Here is a 23,601-nt window from a genome sequence, read left to right on the forward strand (position 1 = left end):
GCAGTGAGTGAACTTCCCTCCTAACACTGAGATGTGGTGGCAAAAGCTGTGGTAGCTAGCTTCCTTACTAGCACACCATCTTTCAGTCCAAGATGCATAAAGTTTTCGGTGCCAACCCGGGGCTGGACGGCAGTCAAATGCATTGACCTTGGTATTAGAGAATTTGTCTCTGTTGTCTGTGAACAGAAAGAAGATGGACAACATTTTACAAGATAAACAATATTTTACACAGAAACATGTGACATTTACTTTTTATGGGTCAAATTGGTACTTGACACCATCTGTTTGCCATCCTGGTATGGGTAGACCTGGCCAGGTAGTCTTTCGTTAAAGCGTTGTGCACCTTGGCACCGATATGAGTGCAACCACCCTGTTTTCTCCATTTGATTACCTTAGATTCCTTTGTTTTCAATACAATTGTAATGTCGTTTTTGGGTCAAATGGCATGTTGAATGGGAGTCGTAGGGGCACTAGTCTACTATTTTGATGCATGAATCAAAATCATCCTGTATCAAAATAGTTGTGCCCCTACGACTCCCATTCAAAATGGCATTTGACCCAGAAACGACAATACGGTCAAGCTTAATAGTGGCGCTTCTGATGTAATTATGCTTTTAAACGAAAGTTTGACTCGGGTACATTCACAAAAACACCCTAGGTTGCATTTTGGCTTGAGTTATGCTTTAAAAGTAATGGGGCAAGGTCCTGGATGAAGAATATTTACCTTTACTGCTGATTATTTGAGGCATTCAGGCTACGTTTATATGGTGACGATAAAAAGAGAAGACGCAGAAGTGGCGTCTCGTCTTCATTTTTTTATTCGCGTTTAGACGAGCATTCTCAGGGGGAAATCTTTGTTTATATGAAGACGCAAGAGTATGTGATATTCGATTGGATATGCATTCCAGACCGCTGGGTGGTGGTGTGATAGAACCCCGGTACGTCACGCGCAGACATTCTAATTTCACAGTTTAGCCAGAGAGGTAATCAAGGATCTTTGGTTTAGCCGTTTAGACGGAGACGCAACCCGGGTCATCTTCAAAACTCTACACTCTGGAAGGAGTCTTCATATTTTTGCGTCTTCAAGCCCCGATGGCGGGGTCGCCGTGTAAACGAAAGGCGCTTGATAAAATATTTTGTCGTCTTCCTTCGCAGTCGTTCTCGAATAAACGGCCCCTCAGACATCTCGGTTTCAAAACTGTCCAGGAACACCTGTAAAAACATAGTTAGGCTACAGATTAAAACTAGGTAAATTACAAACACTACCATGAAATTAACTTGAATGCTGTCAAACACAAATAATTTAAAAAAAATCTAAATCTATTGCATAAACCAAGGCATAAATATCAATAATGTAGCCTAAGCTTCATAGCACTAGTAGAACACCAGGTTTAATTCCCCCTCTAATATCAATGGTGGAAAAAAACGTTCTACTTCATAAAATGCATGTAATTTGTCCTGTAGACTAATTTTAAAAGATGTCTCCACGATTAAAGGAAAAAAACAGCTACAATGTCATTAGCATGTCTAATTAATGTTAAGTGTGACACTTTTGGGGGATTTTGACTAGCACCATCCTCCTTTCCATAGTGTGAGGTTCACCCCACATAACATTAAAGAACATTGGTGAACTTTAGGCAAACGTTGCTTAATAAAGAACACACTTTTTTCCCATAATAGTTTGTCTAACGTTAGTGCTAGCCAACGCTTGTCAATAATCCCACAAACACAAAGCAGGTGAATGTAGTTTTCTGGGTCTGGGTCGACGTTTATGACGTTAACGTTAGCTAAATTAGCTAATGTGATCTGACATTGCTAGCTTGTACTAGCAAGGATAGGCCTACAAACAAACTCTTGAAAGATTGCTAAGCCACCAATTTCACATCTCCAAAGACTACCAAATGCCATAAAGAGTAAGCTACATCAGAATCATTTAACAATATGCTTTGGGACTCACCTGATAACGAACAACTTGGCACTTTAGATCCAACTGGGTTCAACCCTTGTCATCTCATATGACGAGTCCTTCTGGCTCTAGGACCAACGTCTCTGGCATGACTAGAATCTATAACGTTAGTATCTTTAATTTTGACAAACCTGAAACCTTATACAGACCCTAAACGTATGCATTTTCTGGTCTCTTTTCTGTAATAAAGTTACAAGTGCATAGACTGTATAAAATAATGTTAATGTTTGCTCACACCACGTTTTGCTAGAAAGGTGCACAGACCCGCCCACTCCATTTCAAATTCAAACAGCCATTGTGACTGGTCAACTGGACTGCCACTCAGTGTTGCCTATAAATTTAACAACATGCCACATTCATCCTCTCACAACCTTTACTACATCACAAACTACTTACTAAGACACAAAATCAACAAAAGAAAAAATATTATTTGATGACAAAAATTGATCTGTGTATCTCTCTGTAGGCTAGGTTATTGCACATTGCCATCCATGCGGCTGACATATCAGGCCCATAGGCTACACACATTAGTATTTTATTCAAAGTTAGATGAAACTATACAACAGTGTTTCCCCTACAATGTATTTAACAGCGGCGCAGCGCCGCCGCTGGATTTTCAGCGCCGCTGCAACATAATATCACGAGATTCACTTAACACACTGTAAAAGCACAACGGCCAACGTCATCTCGAAATTGTTTTCTGAAAGTCTTGAGTAAGTTAAGTGCATCAAATCCGCACTTAGCCTCTCATTATTCAGGACATATATGCGGCATGATGTGTCAGGTGATTACAAGCCCAAAGACAAGTCTGCAGCCCATATGGCTAGCCTACGTTCTGAACACGGTTACATTGTTTAGCTATCCGACTGATGGGGTCTTGCTCCGCCACAGTGTAGCCTATGGTGTCATCGTTCACTTGTAGGTTGCACAATAAATAGCCTACTTATAGGCCTGGTGACAATAAAAAATGATATTAGTTATATTTCATCACAAAGCTGTTTGTATGCCGTGAATTCGCTTGTAGCCTATGCCATATGTTAAGCTTGAGCAATTCCTCTGATCCAAAGCCTGCTTTGACACATTGACACTAATGTGAAACATGCATCCTCCTCTCCTAGCCTACATCAAATAAAAGAAACCAATTCATGATTACCGAAATTAATTTAACATGGGGGGAAAAAAGTTTGTTGCGATTTAGCCTACTGTTGTGATGTGGTTCTTTCTGCTGACTGGATTTACCCCCCGTGTCGTCAACTCTGAGAACTCTTGCTCCGGCTGACAATTTTATCCAGAGAGCTGATTTCCCAAAGATGAGCCTCCATCAACATTCAACGACAAATTATTAAAACGTAAGTAATGCAAGAGTAAACCAATGTGCTACAAGGTGTATGGTCTTAACGTTAATTGTAGCCTAGACTTGTAACGTTAGCGTAGGGCTATATGTAATGTTTGCATGGGAAAGCTAGGCGAACACAGTCTAGGCCTGTTTAAACTGTCTGATAGTTAAAGGAAATATGAGCATATGTTGGCATATACGTATAGCCTAAATTCTGTCCACTTAGCTATAATAGGCTATCACAAACAGACCTTTTCTACGTTTACGGCATTAGACATATAGGAGCCTACATTCTCTTATCAGAAAGACGTGTTCTCATAACTTCAGCGTTCTCTTGACGGTGAGACGAACGGTCGCACTTCAATCAAGTAGCCTAGGTCTTTTTCGAGTTAATTGTGAGTGAGTTGTATGGTAACTGTGGGAATGATGTAGAAGAAAAGTGAGTATTTACTTTTTTATACGTGGGTTTGTTGTTTTGGGACTGAGAAATAGACTACAAGGAGAGCATCTGGCTACGTGCATGCGTGTCAGCATTAATGGCCCCCCCACAATTCAATTCAATTACCAAAGAGCCGTAGAGATGTTCTTTGAAAAGCCCAGAAAAATTAAGTGCTCGCAGATTGGGTGTGGTCTTTGCCATTAAGACAAATTTAAATAAATTGTAAATAATCTTTTTCTGGGTTGTGCCATTTCATTTTTCTTCTATAATTTTTAACCAATAATGTAAAAGAAAGCTGAAAATGTCCACAAAAGAAACACGAAGGTATGATATTAAAAAAAAAAAATGCGCAACAACCCCCCCCCCCCCCCCCCCCCCCCCCCCCCCCCCCCGCCAAGTAATAGCACCGCTGCTGGAAAAATTTCTAGGGGAAACACTGTACAAACAATCTTTTACCAAAAATATACTTTCCATACACTTAACCAAAATAAACTTCTTTACCATTTAAAATACACTAACAACAAAGTACACTTTTTAAAAGTACATTACAAAAACACTTTGAATATTGCAGAATTAGTATATTTACTTTTAGTACACTGAATTTGAACTTAATAACATCTACTTTGAAGTATACTTTCTAAAAGTACACATTAAACATGCTTTACATAAAGTACAAAAAGTGTAAGCATACTTGTTTTATACTTCATATACTTTAATCATATTTCTAACACACTAAAGTATACTACTTTTTTACCTGGGATAGTTTGTTGTCACGATAAGTCGAGCGACGAGTAAGAATAAACAGGTATGATAAGGGATCAGATTCCAAAAATAATTCAGTGGAAATGCATGGATTCCAGTTTCTTCCAGTAGCAGCAACTGGAATCCATGCATTTCCACGGAATTATTTTTGGAATCTGATCCCTTATCATACCTGTTCATTCTTACTCGTCGCTCGACTTATCGTGACTAAATTCAAAATGGCTGCAAACGCTAAACTTCGTGAAGATACTGTCTGTATAAATCGTCTTGTAAGTAAACTACCAGTGCTTTCTCAATGTCCTCAAAGTCTCGTTTTAAATGTCAGGGCCCTCGGAAGTCTACCAATGAAGTGTGGAGATACATTGAGCCTCGTAAATGGTGTAAAACAGTGATTTATTTGCATGGCTAGCCCGATGCCGAAGCACCACCATTGAAAAAGCTGTTGGTAGCATCGGCTAACTAGTGCCAGATTTTGGAGTGCAGGGGGACAAGCCGAGATGGGCTATGAGACATACGTTCACACTCGGTATCATGTTTCAACACACTTTAGGTCAATATCACACCGGAATTCTCCTTTAAATTTAATTATATTATTTACTTTTCTCATGAACCGTTCACCACAGCAATTAATGGCTAACATCGTTTAAAAGCTGAGAAAAAGCTCTTTCATGTGATGTGATAGGCTACTTGTGATGTCTGTGTGATGAGTAGGCTCAATGATGCCATGGTCTGTAAACCTCTGATTTTCAAAGGGGCATCATGGCCACCTCGGGCAACGATGGCCATGGCCGTCGTAAAATTCCTACCCTGCACATACTGCACACACAGTAACCAAGCTCAGGATGCCAACGTTCGACATGGTTCATGAAGTTAGTTGTATTGCCAACGTGCTTGATTTTAGTGTGGCAGGTTTTACACACCGCGTACGTCTTGTCCCTCCGTCATCTTAATTCTTTAGTGTTGTTGTTATGCTAACTAGTGCTGCCGCTTAGCTTGTAGCTACAGGCTGCGCATGTCACTACAACGTTGCTCCGGAAATGCCCCCAGAAGTAATTGAAACTTCACAACTTTATTGTCCACTCAAGGCCAGAAAATAAACAGTGACATAATCGATTATGGCACGTTGCCGCATCGATGCTGAATCGTGCATGCCCCGCATTGCAATGCATCGCCGAATCGATTATTGTTGACACCAGTAGTAATGAAGTGAGTATTTGTATGGACAAATCGCTACTTAGGTCAACTTTAGAGCTCAATATAGGGAATTGCCCAACAAGGGATATCATCGGGCACCCACCCTATTCTTTTGGAGAAACCCAGGCAAGAAGAAACAGCAAAGAAAAAAAAACTTCAACTGACAAAACCAGGTTCACCAAAATTCTGGCCTTTGACTCCTGGACTATGATAAGCATAGCTTATTGTAATGGCTATAGGTAGTATATTTAACTGAGAAATGAAATTGTGGCTTATTAAAGAAAAACAACAGATTTTATTTTTTAGAAGTATTTATGTATTTTATGTATATGTAAATACAATCCCTCAAAGTATTTTGTTACAAACTACATTAGATTTGTTCCAATCTTGCAAAATACAAATGACAAAATATGTTAAAGTTAATAAATATGTATTTAAAATACATATAATTAAAATACTGCCCATGTCTGGATATATCTTATCATCTGTTGAAAGACTGGAAAACTCTTACTGGCCCAGTGGCCTTCATGTTCAATGAAATCTCTTTTAGGGAAAAGATCATTTGGAACATCTGCTGCCCCTGGCAGAAAAGGTGTTCTTGTACTGCTGCCAGAAAGATAAATGTGAGATAAATTCCATTTGAGACGAAACAAAATACCTTACTTCACCTTACCTTTCACACACCCCTTTAGATAACCCTGTCCCAGCTGGCATCCGTTAGTATGGGTCTCTTTTTTTCTCTCATGCCAGACCAAGCCCTGGGCGTCTCAGACACCTGTCCACTTTGCATAAGTGACCAGTATCAGAATGAGGACAAGGGAGGCACCGAGTTAGTATATGTAGGAGAAGATTACAGCCATATTCACTTCACAGCATCCTAGCTGAAGAGATCAAGGTTGAGCACTCTACTGAAATCAATCCTGTTGGGGGAATTCACAACAACCACATCCAGCATCTATCAGGAACCATGGTGAGCCTCCCTCTCTCTGTCGCCTTCACTATCTCTTTCTTTGCTCTTCCATTCATTTGTTTTTCTGTCTTTCCTCATAAGTCTGTCTTCCCTCATAAGTCTGTCTTCCACATCTCGCTCATTTTTTTCCCTTTATGTATTTGGGGCCATATTCACAAAGAATCTTAAGGCTAAAAGTAGCTCCTAAGGGACCGTTCAGTATGGAATGGACCACTGGAGGAAAATAGGGGAGAGTCATGTCTTTTTATTCAGCCAACTTTTATTAGTCTAGGGGGGGTGGGGGGGTCACCCAACTTTTGTATTCATGAAAACAGCAAGTGGCTTGTTTGGTGCATATTTTTCTATGTAGCTCTCAGTCTCAGTCTTTACACTTCAGGCACCTACCCATCGGCTCACCACGTTTATCCTTCATTTCCTTATTTTTTGCAGGGTAGGTTGTAAAATAAAGACCTCGCGCTGTGGCTTTTGAGTGGAGATACTGAGGGTCCTCTAGGCACTAGCAAAGATTCTAGAGCGAATGTGATTTCTGTACTCTTCAAATATCCTTTCGGTCCATAGCTGTCAACATTCAGCATTGAAAATAAGTAAGATTTCCCGGGTTTCTCAACCAAAATACGGGAAATGTCAACATTTTGTTGGGCGTCTATACCATGAGCCAGAGCTAGTGAGCCGAGCAGATGGAATTTTGTAAGAGCGCGGAGTGCTTTTTAATTTAGAGGCCGGAGCGGCCGCTCTGTTCCGCTCCAATATCGCTCACACTACGAGTCTACAATGCACAATTATTCCCTCGTGATTAAGAGCTGTAGCCACACGTGCATTTCAAAACATCGCGACGTGAAATGCCACAAAAAGCGTTTTAGAATTGTTTCCTCTCGAGGATTAGGATTGTTTCCTCCCCTAGGAGAGGAGTCCTCTCGACTTCTTTTAAGTTGCTCCAGACTTCGGTGCTACTTTTAGGTCTAAAATGCTTCGTGAATTACTCCTAAAGTTACGAGTGACACGCCCATTATTTTTAAGAGTTGCTCCTAAATTCACCAGTTAGGAGCTACTTTTAGCCTTAAAATTCTTTGTGAATACGGGCCCAGACCTAGGCCTACTCTTAGTAAGGAAAAATGATAACTTCTAAGACAAGCTCCGTTGCTATGGTTGACGTCATTACCCATGCACAAGCTTGACTGAAGTGACCACCTTGATTGGCTGATGATTATAACGCGGGAAACCCTCCCCTACGATGATGAGTGACTGGTGACAGGTCTTTCTGGTGAGAATGCGTGCGCTACACAAGTAGCCTACTGTGAAGGACGGAAGATGATGAATAAATAGCCTATTAAATAAAGAGTAAGACAAAGCAAATAGCCTATAGCATAATGAAATATACGGATTGATGCAGTATATTTCAACATTTTCTAAATTAATCTGTATGAAGACACGTAGGCCTAGGCAAAGGGGAGACACAATTTAATTTGATTTACAATGAAACGTTACATTTAGTTTATAGCTACATGTTGACAATGAGGTTTTGGTTTTTGTTAGTGGCGTTATTGCATCCCTTAGTTACAATGCACTAGTGGTGGGCGGTATAACGGTTCACACCGTAAACCGGTGTATATTTTCGTTATGATGTGAATTTTTAATATACCGCCATACCGGTGTATTTCATTACACAAGACGGGACTTTTTTCACACGCACGCATGGTGCGACTGCGAGGCAGGCATAGTGAGGGTAAACACAAAACACCTTAAGTTTTTCCCCTGAAGTATGACCCTTAAGGTTTAATTTATCCTTAGGTAAGGGGTTTATTTAAGGGTGTTGCACAGAATACCTTAAATTGTTTCTTTAGTTAAGGAAAAAACGTTAAGGGATACTGTATTGAAAGGGATTTACCGTCACGAAAATTCTATTGAGATTGTTCAATAGCTGTAACTAGCTGGCTAGTAGGTGATGTCGTTAGTTAGCAACCCACCGAACACAGTGAAGTTTAATGATCTTATCATTCATCTCACCTTAAGAATATTCGTTGAAATTATCCAGGTAGCAAGTAAAGCATGTTATAGACATGAACTGCGCAATTCTAGCAGGCTAGTTAGAAATGATCCTGACTGTCATCAGTGCACCAAAACGAACTTTTTTGTTAATGTTTTGCCTAGCGAACTGAACCGAAACTCATGGCAGGCTAACAAGACAGCTACATCTACATGAAGTTAACGTTAGCCTACCACTAACGTCATGCAAACCACACAATAACAATAAGGCATGTTTCTGATAGGCCTGTTTGACAGAGTAAGCATATTAGCAGAGAGGTTTTATTTTAAATTGTATAATTTTCAAAAAAGTATAATTATTGCAAGTTGCACTACTTTTTGTATTGGTTTTATACGTTTTATTGGTTATATAAGATGTTTGTGAAATTTGCACAGTAAAAGTTCTGTATTTTGACTGCAATTGTCTTTGCATTCTGATTAGATTCTTCATTAGAGTCATGAGTAGAATCATGATCTTCTTGAATTTCCCCTGGGGATCAATAAAGTATCTTATCTATGAGTGTCTCTTTGTAAACAGCATCATTTTCTGGGGCCATGCAAAACTGCATTACCACTAGTGTGGAGTTATTCTACATCATGACAGTAAAATAGACCATCCTTAGTCAATGTACTGCAGCAATTCCTCTCTCAACCTGTAGAAAATGCTGTGAACATCTGATTATGCATGAAAAAAAAAATACCGTCATATACCGTGAAACCGTAAGAATTTTTAAAAAAAAATCTGTGATATACATTTTTGGTTATACCGCCCAGCACTACAATGCACAATATTCCCTTGCGGTTGAGAGCTCCTGTAGCCGCATGTGCATCTCAAAACATTGCGACGTGAAATGCCACAAAAAGCAGTTTAGGATTGTTTGTGAATAGGTCTAGGACCTAGAGAGTTAGAAAAAAACGAGAAAAAGGAACATAGCATTTAATAATAGTGTAACGTCTTCCGAGGAACATAGCATTTAATAATAGTGTAACGTCTTTCGGACTGAGAGCTATCCTCCCAGAATGCAATGTGTGTGAATGCTAGATTGTGTAATGTCGGTTTTTGTGATTGCATTTACCTTGTCATGTATGTGTTAGTTTGTGTAGTCTTTCTTTAGGTTGTACCTCATGTGTTTACCCCGTGTATGTCAGTATTTTATTGACTTTCCTTGTGTTTCTTGTGTAATGGCGTCTTGGTATGTGTGTGATTCCCGCTTCCATTAATATAACTTTTCATTGGACAACTTTGAGTCTCATCAATCGTTACAATAGTTTACAAATGTTTAATAAATGCAGTGTGTAGTAGAAGAAAACCGAAACTGTTGCATGGTTGTAGGTGTTTTTCACTGGGTGGAGGTAGTGTAGTGGATATAAGGATTCATCTACAATCAATGTTACTATATTAATATTCAGGCAACTTTAAAATATGATGGTAGTCTTAGTGGGCCAGAAGTGGTGGTTTGATATTTGGAAATCTGATTGTGGTATCCGGGATTTTTCTCAAAATTTGCCCCCCACCTCTTTGAAAATATCTTCTGTGCCCGTCACCTCCTCATTTGCAATTATTTTACCTGTGCAGTGGAGAGTACATGGTGGCTTGGTAATTTGATTGGCAATTTTATACTAGAGAATTTAGGCCTAACCATTTGATCATGTGTGTTGGGATCTTACTAGGCATATTACTATTAGTAACCAGTGTTAACTCTTGTACATTCATGGCCCCCCACCTTTGCAATTCTGTTTCCTGTACAGGTTTGTTCAGGTGTGCTGAGCCAACTGCTCCTGCTCTCTCTCCTCTCCTCTGGGACTACTGGTGTGAATGAAGTGAATCTCAACGCACTCGAAAAAATCATTGCGCATATTGAGAATACGTATGAAACTACCATGCCATTCTTCATAAAAACTACAACATAGGAAAGAGAATTCACTGTCATTATTTGTAACTGTCTGTTCTCCCACAGGTACCAACTAAAAAGTGGTCAGAATGTCATTCAGACTGCTGTTGCTGTCCGATTCCCGGCAGATCAATGTGAATCTGGTCAGCTGAACCCCGCAATACACCTGCCATCCCGTGAAGATGTGATCTCTGAAATTCAAAACACATCGAAAGATCGAGTGTTTGTGGGAGAAAACCTGGTTGCCGCTCGACCTGTTGGTAAAGGGGATACAGCTCATCATTCCGAGTACATTCTGTTGGGCAAGATCAGGGATGATATAAAAACGACTCCCATGAACTACCTGACCTCAGATCACCTTAATGACTGTGTGGTATTCTACACCTACAACTCCCCCTGTGTGAACCAATGCCTAAATCAAAACAAACAAAGATATATCTTACCATTTGTTGAACGTCTTTGGGAAACTCTCACTGGCCCAGTGGCCTTTGTGTTCAATGAAATCTATCAGGGAACAGAAAATGTGGAACAACTGCTGTCTCTGGCAAATAAGGTGTTCTTGTACCGCTGCCATAATGATAATTGTGCTTATTGTGGAAAAACAAGGGAAACTCTTCAAGCAAGTAATTGTGTTGCAACGGGAGAGTAAATCAAGAAATCAGAAGGATATCAGCACAGTTAATTTTGTTGTCGCTGTTTACATTTACTTTTCATGTCATTGTCTCTGCACTGTACACCTTCATAGATTAAAAATGTTAGGTATCTGTGCAGCCTGTGGACGTCATATGTGGGTTCGCCCATATGCAAATCTGTAGAATCAAAAATGTGTCTTGCTCCATATTCTTTGTTTCCACACATGTGAAAGTAAATAAAAAAAATGTTAAATACAGCCCTAAGGGTCTTTATACAATCAAACTTAAGATCAAATAGATCGCATCGCAATAGGTTTTCAGTGCTGTCTTAACTCCAACACACATACAAACTGTAAGCCTTGCAGTGGGTTCAGGGATCAAACCCTGTTTCTTCCATAGATTGCCAAAACTCATTATTTTCTAGATGTGATATTCAGAATGTGTAAATATATTTAGGCTACATGTTTCGGAGGCTATTGCGTTGCGCCTGGTATTCATAATTTATGAATACATGGTTACTGCAACAGATTAATAACCTCAATAATTGTTTATTAATATAGGCTAATGACAACCACTGCCTCTAGAAAATAAACGAACAGTCGGCCGCACATTGAAAGCACAATTTGAAGCCTTCCCGTGGTGACAGCTGAGCAGTTCTAACTGGTGAAGTTAGGAGAAACTTCTAAAAATAATGGGCGTGTCACCTGTTACTTCAGGACTCCAATTATTTTTGGACTAAGAGTAATTCACGAAGCATTTTAGCGCTAAAAGTAGCACCTAAGTCTGGGACAGCTTAGAAGTAGTCGAAAGGACTCTAGACCTCTTCACAAACAATCGTAAGCAGCTGTTTAGCATTTCACATCGCGATGTTTCAAAATGCACGTATGCAGAGAATGGTCTCAATCGCGAGGGAATTTGTGCATTGTAAGGAATGCAATAACTAGCCTCATAAACCAGAATCTTCACTTCTCTTCCTGCAAAGAGTCTGGCCAGGCATCATTGGCAAGTGTCTTCTTCCTGGTGGGTGGACACTGAGTTCCTTTAAACAAATAGGCTAGTAATGTTTGGTACTGACGTATTAACCGGAGGGGTATTCCATCAACCTCCCTATGAAGGTGTAGCGCTTAACAGAAATAGCCTGGCTTGAACTAGCATAGACTTTCACTTGCTGAAGCCGTTAATTACCTCAAGCGGCATCTTGGCCATGTTTATCTAAGCGAGGTTTAGGTCAGCTTCATCTCTGATCTAGAAAAGTAGACCAAAACAGTAGGTTGACGAAAAGAGTATATGTGTCGTAAAATTAAAGCAATAGGCCTATTGCCACTATTTCTGTTCGATGTACACAGACATCCCAAGTCTCCCGGAAGTTCCGGGAGTCTCCCGCATATTGATAGCGGCTCCCTGACGCCCGCAAATTAGATAAAATCTCCCGGAATCTAGAGTGAGCGATCAAGAGCGCGCATGCGAGACCGCGTGTGCATCTGAGTGTAGCGCGCACACGAGGGGAGAGAGAGAGAGGGGTGGTGCGTGTGTGTCTGAGCGCATCCAAGACAGAGAGCATCCTGATTGGCCTGTTTCGCTAAATCAACCAATCAGTTTTCAATGTAGGCGGGCTTTTATGTCTTTTCTCCCGAACTTAATTAATCAGTTCAGTAGAAACAGAAGCGTCATGGTCAGTGCCTCAAAAAAAGGAAAATGTAAGACCCATTTCAAGTGTAGGCTACCCTTGTCTCACAAGAGTAAAACATAATGATGGACCTAATCTTGCACGCTGCACTGTTTGTAAACAGTGACTTTAGCATTGCCCATAGCGGGTTAAATTATTGCAAAAGACATGGGGGGGGGGGGGGGGGGGCTTCGTGATGCCTCCCTGAAATGACTTTTTGCAAGTTGGGATGTCTGTGTACAAGCGCCATCTACAGAATTTTCATTGAAAGTCATCAAATTGAACATAAAAAAATAGATAGGCTAGTTGTCTAGGACTAGCCTACATAAATTGGAAAGTAATGCAAGCATACATTTAAACAACAATGATGGTTTGAAATCAATTGTGAGTTTGATTGTCTTCACTCTTAAACAAACGAGTGAATGAATAAATAGTAGGCCTAAACTCAAAAAACAGCTTTGGCATAGCATAGGCTATTCAAAATATTAGGCATAGGCCTACGTTCTTAGATTAAAGGGTTCATTCCAAATTATTGTCTAGGCGTAGGTGGTCATAAAAGAAATTGGTATCAACTTAGTATAGCCTATTGTCTCCCAAGTCTCATAGTTCTGCCAAAGTGTAAATATGATTACATTACATACAATAATTAGTGAAATATAATTATCTGAAATGTAATGGCTTTCAATTTGTCATTTAATATTTAATCTGTGTAGCACACAGTTGATTTGACATTCATGAACAGTTATCGAAGCGGTTGAAGCGGTTTAAATCAGGCTATTAGCAGCCTATACAGAATTACAGTGCTGGCCAAAAGTATTGGCACCCATGCTAAAGTTGACTGAAAAGAGGAATATAAAATCATCTTTTGGAAATTGATCTTAATGCCTTAAGTGAAAAATGAGGAAATATCTAACCTTTAAGGACACCAATTTTCTTAGTGAATGAATAATGTATCATAAATAAATAAATGTTCTTCCTTAAAATACAGGGGTCATAAGTATTGGCACCCCTATGTTAAATTCCCATAGAGACAGGCAGATTTTTATTTTTAAAGGCCAGTTATTTCATGGATCCAGAATACTGTGCATCCTGATAAAGTTACCTTGGCCTTTGGAATTAAAATAGCCCCACATCATCACATACCCTTCACCATACCTAGAGATTGGCATGTTATTTAAGTTAGCCTATTAGCTGGTTTGATTTGCATTGAGCTCAATGAGCATCAAACCAGCTAATAGGCTAACTGAATTTCCAAAAGAGGATTTTATATTCCTCTTTTCAGTCAACTTTAGCATGGGTGCCAATACTTTTGGCCAACACTGTATACCTTATGGCTTGCATCAGATATAATGTAGTCCACTGGCATATTTACTGTCAATGAACAGGCAAATGTGCATGACATCAACAGTAGGACATGTCTTTCATTAAAAAGTATAACTAAAAAGTGCATGATCAAGCTTGCTATAGGTGGGAAGCGAACCTGCACACACATTATGATTTTCCTACTACACCGTCTCGCTACGCATCACACCACCACAGAACGCAAACGATGCAAGATTAGAACCACACTAGTTAAAACATTTAAAGTCGCATAATTTTCATAAATTCTTTGGAGATAGTGAATGTGTAAATCCATGCTTGGTGACACTGTCGGAAAAAGCGTTCCTACTTATATTTTTGAAGTTGTAGTCTACAGGTGACGAAAGCACAGGTTGACGGAACCATCTTTTTGGATTTGTTTTCCGACTGATTGGGTTTTTTGCAACACAGCTTAATTAATTTAGCTTGAAAGTTAACCTGCTACGGACCTGAGGGGTATTTCACAAAACCTAGATAAGGAATTAAAGGATAATTCTGGTGTGATATTGACCTAAAGTGTGTTGAAACATGATACCGAGTGTGAACGTATGTCTATAGCTCATCTCGGCTTGTCCCCTGCACTCCGAGGTTATCAAAGGGGGTGCCTCGGACATCGGCCTAGCCATGCAAATAAATCACTTTTACACCATTTAAGAGGCTCAAAGTAGCTCCACACTTCTGAGGGCCCTGACATTTAAAACTAGGGATGGGTCACTCGACACCAGGGAGTCAGGATTTGTAGGGTTAGCTTCAGCCACATAGCAGGGCATTTGGCCGCCGACATTTTTGAAAACATGGCGTTACATGGTTGCAACTTCCGGCACCAGTTTTTGCATGCTGATTGGTAGATGCTCATGCACGAGTTTAGTGTTGGGCACAAACGTCCTCGCGCGTCTGTTGGTTTGCATTTCTGGAAGACGACAATTAAAACAACTAACTTCTTGGATTAAGCTACTGATACTTGACTTAATGCCTACATGGTTTAGGCTATATTACCGGACTTTGTGGTAAATAAAAGAAAAATTTTAATGTTGTCATATTAGGCTATTATTTGCCGTATATGTGGGTTGACATAACTGACTATGACCATACATTTTAGCAGATGCATTGCATAGCAATGACCTATATCCAATTATTAGCCTACTCATTGCGTTGTGTATGAAAACTATTTTAAAACGCACAGGCTGTAGTTCTGTAGTCCATGACAACGCAACGTCTGGATAATATAGGCTGCTATTTCTCTCCAAGTGACATGTCAATGACTTATTTAGTTTGCTTTCTTGCAACATTGACATGATTAGGCTATATGCATTTGATTTAAATGTTGAGGCTGCCAGTTGAGACAAAAGCCAAATATCCAACAACAGTTGCAGACTATGCCTGCTCGAACCACAATACCCGAGGGATGTGCGCTTCTATCGGTAAGTTTAACTTGCGTTGGATTCATTTTGTCTGCCTGCAAATGTAGCCTAGGTTTAATCAAGCTGCAAATTCACACTGGGTGCAGCGTTGGATAGCCTATTGTGTAATACAACCTGTCCAAATAATGCATGGATTCCAGTTGCTGCTACTGGAAGCAACTGAATCCATGCATTTCCACTGAATTATTTTTTAGAATCTGATCCCTTATCATACCTGTTCGTTCGTACTCGTCGCTCGACTTATCGTGACTAAATTCAAGATGGCGTCGAACGGTAAAATTCCTTAAGGTACTGTCTGTATAAATCGTCTTGTAAATAAACTACCAGTCCTTTTTTAAAGTTCTCCATGTCTCATTTTAAATGTCAAGGCCTTCGGATGTCTACCAATAAAGTATGGAGCTACTTTGAGCCTCGTAAATGGTGTAAAACAGTGATTTATTTGCATGGCTAGGCCGATGCCCGAGGCACCACAACGAAACACTGTGTTGGTAGCATTGGCTAACTAGCGCCAGATTTCTGAGTGCAGGGGACAAGCCGAGGTGAGCTATGAGACATACGTTCACACTCGGTATCATGTTTCAACACACTTTAGGTCAAAATCACACCGGAATTATCCTTTAAGCAAAATTATATCATGTAACGTTACAGTGTCAACTGGACTACATGTTAGCAAGATACACATAATGTCAGCTAGCTCTGCACGTAGCTGGTCAGTGGCCTATGCAGGAATTGGTAAGTTTTGTTTCATGTTTATTTGATAACATAGACTTGTAATACATGCTTGTAATCTGGCCCTTTTCTATATAAAAAAGTGTTTTTGTGCTGCTTGCAAACCGCAGTGCTTACTACTAGATTATATGCTATCTTGAAGTTGTGTGTGAGTTGATGTGGCTTTGGTGAAGCTGTCTGGATCAGCATCTATGTGAAAAATGTCATTTGCCTTGGTTTCCTGCCCTGCTATTTAGTCACAATTTTTTTATATATCTGTGTTTTGTAGCCATTATTGGTGAAATCTATGGCGTGGCCATCAGACATTATGAAATAGGCAACAAGCAGTAGTAGCAGCATAGGGCAATACATTTTCTGACTTTTATGTTTAATATCATGGTGGTGTGCTGAGACATTTTCTTATAATTTTCTGTTGAGACACTTTCTCATAAATACATTTGGCAAACACTGTAGGATAGCCTACTGTAGTTCCACATTAGCTTTTGAGTAATCAGAGCAGCAGCACAACCTAAAACAGTTGCACTGTAATGTTAAAGCTACAGTTAAGTAGGAGAGCCCTACAAACAGTCTGAAGCAAGTTTGCTGATGTCAGATTAAACTATAAAATGATTTGGACACATCATTGTAGACCAGTTGCAGCGCCATATGTGCGTGCAAGTCATGAACATAAGTTAGGGAACCGATAGCCTAAATATTTCAAAATAGTCTGCACAAACCCATACTTGAGCGCACTTGGTGTTCACTTTCAATATGACATGGACTAAATTGCACGTCTTCACCGAACAGTAGCAGGCAGCAGATTGTAATGAATATGGGTGATAAATAAGTAGCCTAGCCTAGCAGCCTATTCACTTTGCTGCTGATAAGGATGATGGCCGGGTGCTATTCGCCTAATAAAGATCTAAGCAATGCGGAATTCAGCTCGGAACATTAATTATTTGTCTAACAAAGATTCTAGAGTGCTACACAGATTTGCGTGAGAAAGAGAACTTTTTCCCCCCACCGTGAAATGCTGGGAAATTGCACATTTTAACGCTGAAATGCAAAATAAATCTTCGGGTGGTGTTCCCCCCGGAACGCCCCCCTATTATTATTTTTTGTCAAAAAATAGTCATCATTGAAGGCCTAACCACTGAACGCACGGTCTGCCACTGACGAACACCCTCTCATCGAGTTTGTCCTCATCAGGGCGCACCAGACTGTGATTGACAGTCAGATCTCACACAGCTCTGATTGGACCAGAAGAACCGGGAGCTGTGGGTTTTTGCAAAACAAATAACAGGCTCTAGGTGGAGGTAGAAGTGCGGGTTTTTTTTTCTAAAACTGGCTGATTTATGTTGTTCTGTTGGAGCATAGTATCGGTTTCAGTGAATATGATCAAAAAAATCTTGCCAACTGCAGCTTTAATTGAATAAGGCCATATCACTACTCGTTTCCCCTCCTCCAATTTGACCCCAGATGTGAATGTATATTCTGGAATTATAATAAACCAGGAGTTTCCTAGATCTGTGCGCTTCGTTCATTACCTTGGCTTCACTTTGCAACACTGTGCTGTGCGTACAACAGAGCTACAGAACTCTGTTGTTACATCCAGAATAAGGAACTATTCTTTCGCAAGCCAGCCTCAAGTTTTTACCTGCTCTTAACTACACTGGAATCTACTCGGTCAACGGTGTCTCCATTTGGAATTAAGGAAACAATTTTAATAGCATTCTTCAATCTATAGCATATGAGTTAAGAGTAAGAGTTACCTTTGGTTCAATACTGGAGGCAAGTCTACATGTGTGTGAAGTGCTAACGTAATTTCTTAGAGATAACCAAAGTCTCTAGCTTAAATTTTTTACCACGATTCTACCGCGAAAAACATAGCCTACATAGTCTAGACAGATTTCAGAAAAAAGGCCTTCTATAAAAAGTGAGGAGCATTTATGGGTACAAGTTGGGAACCGGCCTACCTTACATATTTCAAAGGTGCTGAGTCCAAAAAACCAAAGCAAAATTTTGAGTTTTTGATCTTCTACTGTAATTTGCATATCAAAATGGCCGCCAAATTGCCCATCTTGCACAGTCATTGGACCATTTCCCCCTAGTTTTTTTAGGCAATCAAGATGAGGAAATGAAGTTTCTAGATCAATAGTCAAGGGTCAGAGCAAGGATATAGTGGAGGCTCACTGCCTTTTTTATATGCAAATGTACAACTTCAAAGGTGGCATTATATGTGTTATTTTTAAGGTGGACATAAATATTCAATAAATGTTACTCTGAAGTTTCCCCTGTTGATAAGACGGGAAAAACCCAGGTGAATAGGGAAAAATATAGCCTGGTGAACCAGACCCACATTAAAATGTAGGGTCTGGGGACTCACCATTCACAGTGCTCGGTCCGAGGGGCGGGATAATTGGTTGTCTTTCCAGTTTCCTCTGCACGCAATAGGATAGCGCTACAACTCATAAGTCCCATGCGTTTTCCCAACAGCAGAGCTAGTTGGCTAGTTCAAACTTTTGCCAACTTAAAAAAAGCTTAACTCGTGTCGCGCTGTTCGCCAACAGCAATATACACGATGTGGTTGGCCCTATCGAAGTTTCATTTTTCCAGCTCGCAAGCCAACGGAGAGTTGCTAGACTAGCCCGCTAGGGTGCGTCTAGATTTCTAGGCTAGGAAAAAATATTCAAAAAGAGACGATCCTAAAAAGTTGTTTTCATGTTACCGGATGTGGGATGGTGGGGAAGGGGGGCATTATCCCTCTTCATGTTTGCCTTAAGGCTGTTTCATGCTTCTGCGTCCACCCCACACAATGACTACACCGTTGCCTCGACTGCTGTGCTGAAATATTAACCTTATTTGTTTGGCCTTTTCCAACTTAGATTTTGTAAAGTAGCTTAATATATAAATATCATTGGTATTATCTTTGTGTGTCTGTGTGTGTGTGTGTCTATATCTCTCTCTGTTTGTGTGTGTGTATATCTCTTTCTGTTTGTGTGTGTGTGTGTGTCTCTCTCTCTCGCTCTCTCTCTCCCTCTGTGTGTGAGTGTGTCTCTCTCTCTCTATCTGTTTGTGCGTGTGTCTCTCTCTCTTTGTGTATGTGTGTGTGTGTGTATTTCTCTGTGTGTGTGTGTCGCTTTTTCTGTGTGTGTGTTTGTCTGTCTTTGTGTGTGTGCACATGTGCTTGAGTGTGTGTCTGTTTGTGTGTGTGTCTCTTTCTGTGTTTGTGTGTGTCTCTGTGTGTGTCTCTTTGCTCTGTGTGTGCGTGTATGTGTGTTTGTGTGTGCGTGTGTTGCTATCTTTCTATGTGTGTGTGTGCACGTGTGCTTGATAGAGGTGGGTCGGTCGCGAACAAACTAGTTCCTTTGAACGGGTCTTTAAAATGAACGACCTGAACTGGTTCGCCTTTCCAGTTCTTGTTCGTTCTTTCGTTCGTCGCTGAATCACACTGACCTAGTGCTGCTGTGAATGCCTATGGCCCAGCTTCCTAAGGCGAGAGCCAAACCAATCGTATGCTGTTGTCTGTATTGTTTCTAAAACGTTCTCATCGAATTAGCCAATGAGAGGCATGAAAGCATAGCAACCGTTTCCATGGAAAAAAAACAAATGGGCTAGTGAGACTAGTGGGAGAGCATACGATAAAACATAATGATAATGGTTTACATTAACAACTCCATTTTGCATTTCAATATTGGCATTTACATTTAAATATCTGTCTAATGGTAAATGCATGCTGTCTTTGTATTTTCTGTGTCATGCCAGGTTAATAAATGTCTCTTCAATCTGTCTCGTTCGTTCGTTCGTTCGTTCGTTCTCACGCCAAGATCCCCCACCTGTTTCACTTCGGTCTGTCGTTCTCGTTAGGTCAGTCACTCGTTCTTGGCAGAGTGAAGCAGAAGAAGCAGAGTGATTAGCTCTGTAGCCTAGGCAAAATGGGGACTTGAAACCTTTTCATCAATATAATCTTTCTGCCATGCCTTTAAACATGTTTGTCGGCATAGCCTACTGGGTCTTTGTTCCTTTATGAATGAACACATTTTTAAAAAAGTAATGTCAAGGTGAATGAACACATTAGCTACTGCTGTTTTGTCTAAAAGTACACATAATCCTGAAGTTGCAGCTATATTTGCGCTACAATTACAGTGTTGTGTTGACCGTTTTCACAAACGAGGAGCTGAGAACCTGCATTCCATGATTCACTGCTGAACTACGTTGTAGGCTACCGGAAATGCGAAAGAACGAACGATTCAGAACGAATCATCTTGGCGAACTGTGTCATGAGAACGAACGACAAAATCCACCTCTAGTGCTTGAGTGTGTGTCTCTCTCTCTCTCTCTCTTTGTGTGTGTATGTGTCTGTTTGTGTGTGTGTCTATCTTTTTCTTTCATTGTGTGTGTGTGATATCCTTGCTCTGACCCTAGACTATAGATCTAGAAACTTAATTTCCTCATCTTTGATTGCCTACTTACAAAAAAACTAGGGGAAAATGGCCCAACGACTGAGCAAGATAGACAATTTGGCGGCCATTTTGATATGCAAATTAGAAGGTCAAAAACTCACAATTTCGCTTGGGTTTTTTGGGTTCAGCACCCTTGAAATATGTAAAGTAGGCAAGTTCCCAACTTGTACCCATAAATACTCCTCACTTTCAATTTTTGGGTACATCCCGTCTACACTAACACTCAGTTTGTGCCGATACCTTAATAAATATTTTAAACAATAGCCTATTGTGTCTAAGATCTTCCGAGTCGTTTGGGGACAACATTTATCATGTTGGATGGTCAGACGGGTTGTGGGAATAGGGGTGTTTCATTAATAATACTATTATTAGTGTTTTTGTGTAACAGAGGTCGTTTCGCCCGCCGCTCACGACCCTCGAACCCGCCACCTCAACACACACCGTCATGGGAGTCTAACCAGAGACTTTCTAATGAGGAGACACAGCACTCCAAAAAATCCTCCATAGAAATACATGGGGTTAGTTTGTAATGCCAAAATGGCAGTTGTATACACATATCCCACCCCTTCCGCGGAAAAACTTTAACATGTGAATACATTGAGCCAATCATGTGATGTGTCATGAAGGTGTCATGAAGCCTTGCACAGGCACATTTCTGCCGAAATAGATGCCCAATAAGTGCCCAAAAAGCATTGCAATATGGCCACTAAGTGGAGGGACTTGCCTAAAAGGACTTTGGTCGAACGCTCTAACCACTGAGCTAAAAGCCCAAAGGTTGTGAGGATTTACACGCCTCCGTTACACCAGAGACTTTCTAATGAGGAGACACAGCATTAAAAAAATCCTTCATAGAAATGCATGGGGTTAGTTTGTAACAGTTGTCTACACATATCACACCCCTTCCGCGGCAAAACGTTGACATGTGAATACATTGAGCCAATCATGTGCTGTGTTGTGAATACATTGAGCCAATAATGTGGTGTGTTGTGAAGACATCGTGCCCATCATGTGTTGTGATCTCGCCGCCGGAGCAAGATTGGTGTCATGGTGTTCTGCCGAAATACATGCCCGATGAGTGCCCAAAAAGCGTTGCAAAATGGCCGCTGAGTGGAGGGACTTGCCTTAAAGGACTTTGGTTACACCAGCCCAAGGTTGGTTACCAGTTGATCCAATATTAGTTTTGCAGATGGATAGTCCATCTTATACACACCAATTGAATTGAAATAGAAATGGTAAAGATTTGCAATTTTTTGTAATTATTCCATATTCAGTGTAGTCATTCCATATTAGAATGACCCCTGAAGTACAATACAAATGCAAGCATGAAACTTCAGAGTGTTACCTTTCATTTGAGGCCAAGGTTATGCTTATATGGTTCATATGCAGTAAGTATGTCAGTATGCATGTTGGATAATCAAAAGTCCTATGGGGAGTTTTCATAGGGCATTTTACAAAATGCATGAGCATACCTTGGCAAATAATGGTCTAAAGTACTCGTATTGTCATTTTATATTAATCTACTTTTGCACACACCTTCACAAGACCTGATGCTAGGACTCAAGTCCAGGGACTGATTAAACAGATATTGCCCCCTGTTCACAATATCAAAAAAGGCACCCCCCCTCCCACTGACTGCGATGCGCGTATGCACGTCTCTCTTTGCTGTCGCTGTGCAGGCTTGTGCACAATTTCACACAATGGGCCCACACAGAAATGATTTACAGCAGCTGTTTTTATTATTAGGCTGTAATCTCCCAGTGTGCTCTGCTGTCTAAACAGTCTGACAGACAGGGCGGCATTAAGCCAAAGGTGTGTGTGCGTGCAGACAGTGCACTGTAGCTTACAGATGCACAAAATAAAAACTTAGTGCTGTGCTGTCTTAACAGTCTGAACAGACTAGCCCAGTGGTCCCCAAACTACGGCCAGCCACCTCATTTTAGGTGGCCCCCCAAAACATGTCCGTGGTATATAGGATCCGGCCCGCACAGGAGTACGACATCGTCAAACTATAACCTCCGTAATTTCCCCCATTCATTCTCTATGGCGGGTCTTAACAGTACACATGTAATACTCTTTGTGTCCACTGGTGGTTGTTTTGGCGCTGTTTCGTGTTCGCCATCGAAAACGGAATGAAATGTATAGTAGGCCTACCTGCAAACAATGTAAGAGGCCTCTGCTGACTGCATCAGTGCTCAAAGTATTCTAAAAATGTATCAATTAATTGTTAATAACTAACTAACTTACTTCTATTCAAGTCATAATTCTGAAACTTTCTGGTATAATTATTTTTATTTTTTATTCACTCATTCACATGTTCATACAGAGTTCACAAAGTTCTCATCAGGTGAGTGAAAGTTAGAATGGTGGTCATTTCAGATGTTTCTGCCACCACTTCATAAAACTCATAGTTTGAGAACTTTAAATTATTTGTAGGATATTGCTTGTTCACAACTTGAGCTGTGTAGCCTATGCAAAGTTCAGAGTTCAAAATATACTTTTGGGACTCCCTGCTTATAGTTTTGAGAATGCTAATATTTATTATTATTATTTCATTTGAGCTACATTTTACACTGATATGGCATGATGGCAATATAAACACAGATAACAATGGTATTAAATTGGAATAGCCTATAGATTAAATGTAATGGAATATTCAACTAAAGTAGACTGCCTTTGTTCACAGCGCTAAGCTATTTATGGTTACTGATATACTCCGAGTCTCTGGCCCTCTCTTAGAGCCAGGCATAGTGAGCTGGCCCTCGGAAGAAAAT

At 40.4% G+C, this 23,601-nt stretch overlaps 1 protein-coding gene across 1 annotated transcript; it reads left to right on the forward strand.

Annotated features, from left to right (window-relative positions):
- The first annotated feature begins 6,181 nt into the window (after positions 1–6,181).
- On the forward strand, positions 6,182–11,438 carry LOC121724589. Its single transcript, XM_042111264.1, has 3 exons — positions 6,182–6,667; positions 10,439–10,557; positions 10,648–11,438. Exons 1-3 carry the CDS (start codon positions 6,665–6,667, stop codon positions 11,228–11,230), a joined length of 705 nt encoding a protein of 234 aa, XP_041967198.1. The 5' UTR covers positions 6,182–6,664; the 3' UTR covers positions 11,231–11,438.
- The last annotated feature ends 12,163 nt before the right edge of the window (positions 11,439–23,601 follow it).

The sequence above is a fragment of the Alosa sapidissima genome, chromosome 11, assembly GCF_018492685.1.
Source record: "Alosa sapidissima isolate fAloSap1 chromosome 11, fAloSap1.pri, whole genome shotgun sequence".
NCBI classification, from domain to species: Eukaryota; Metazoa; Chordata; class Actinopteri; order Clupeiformes; family Clupeidae; genus Alosa; species Alosa sapidissima.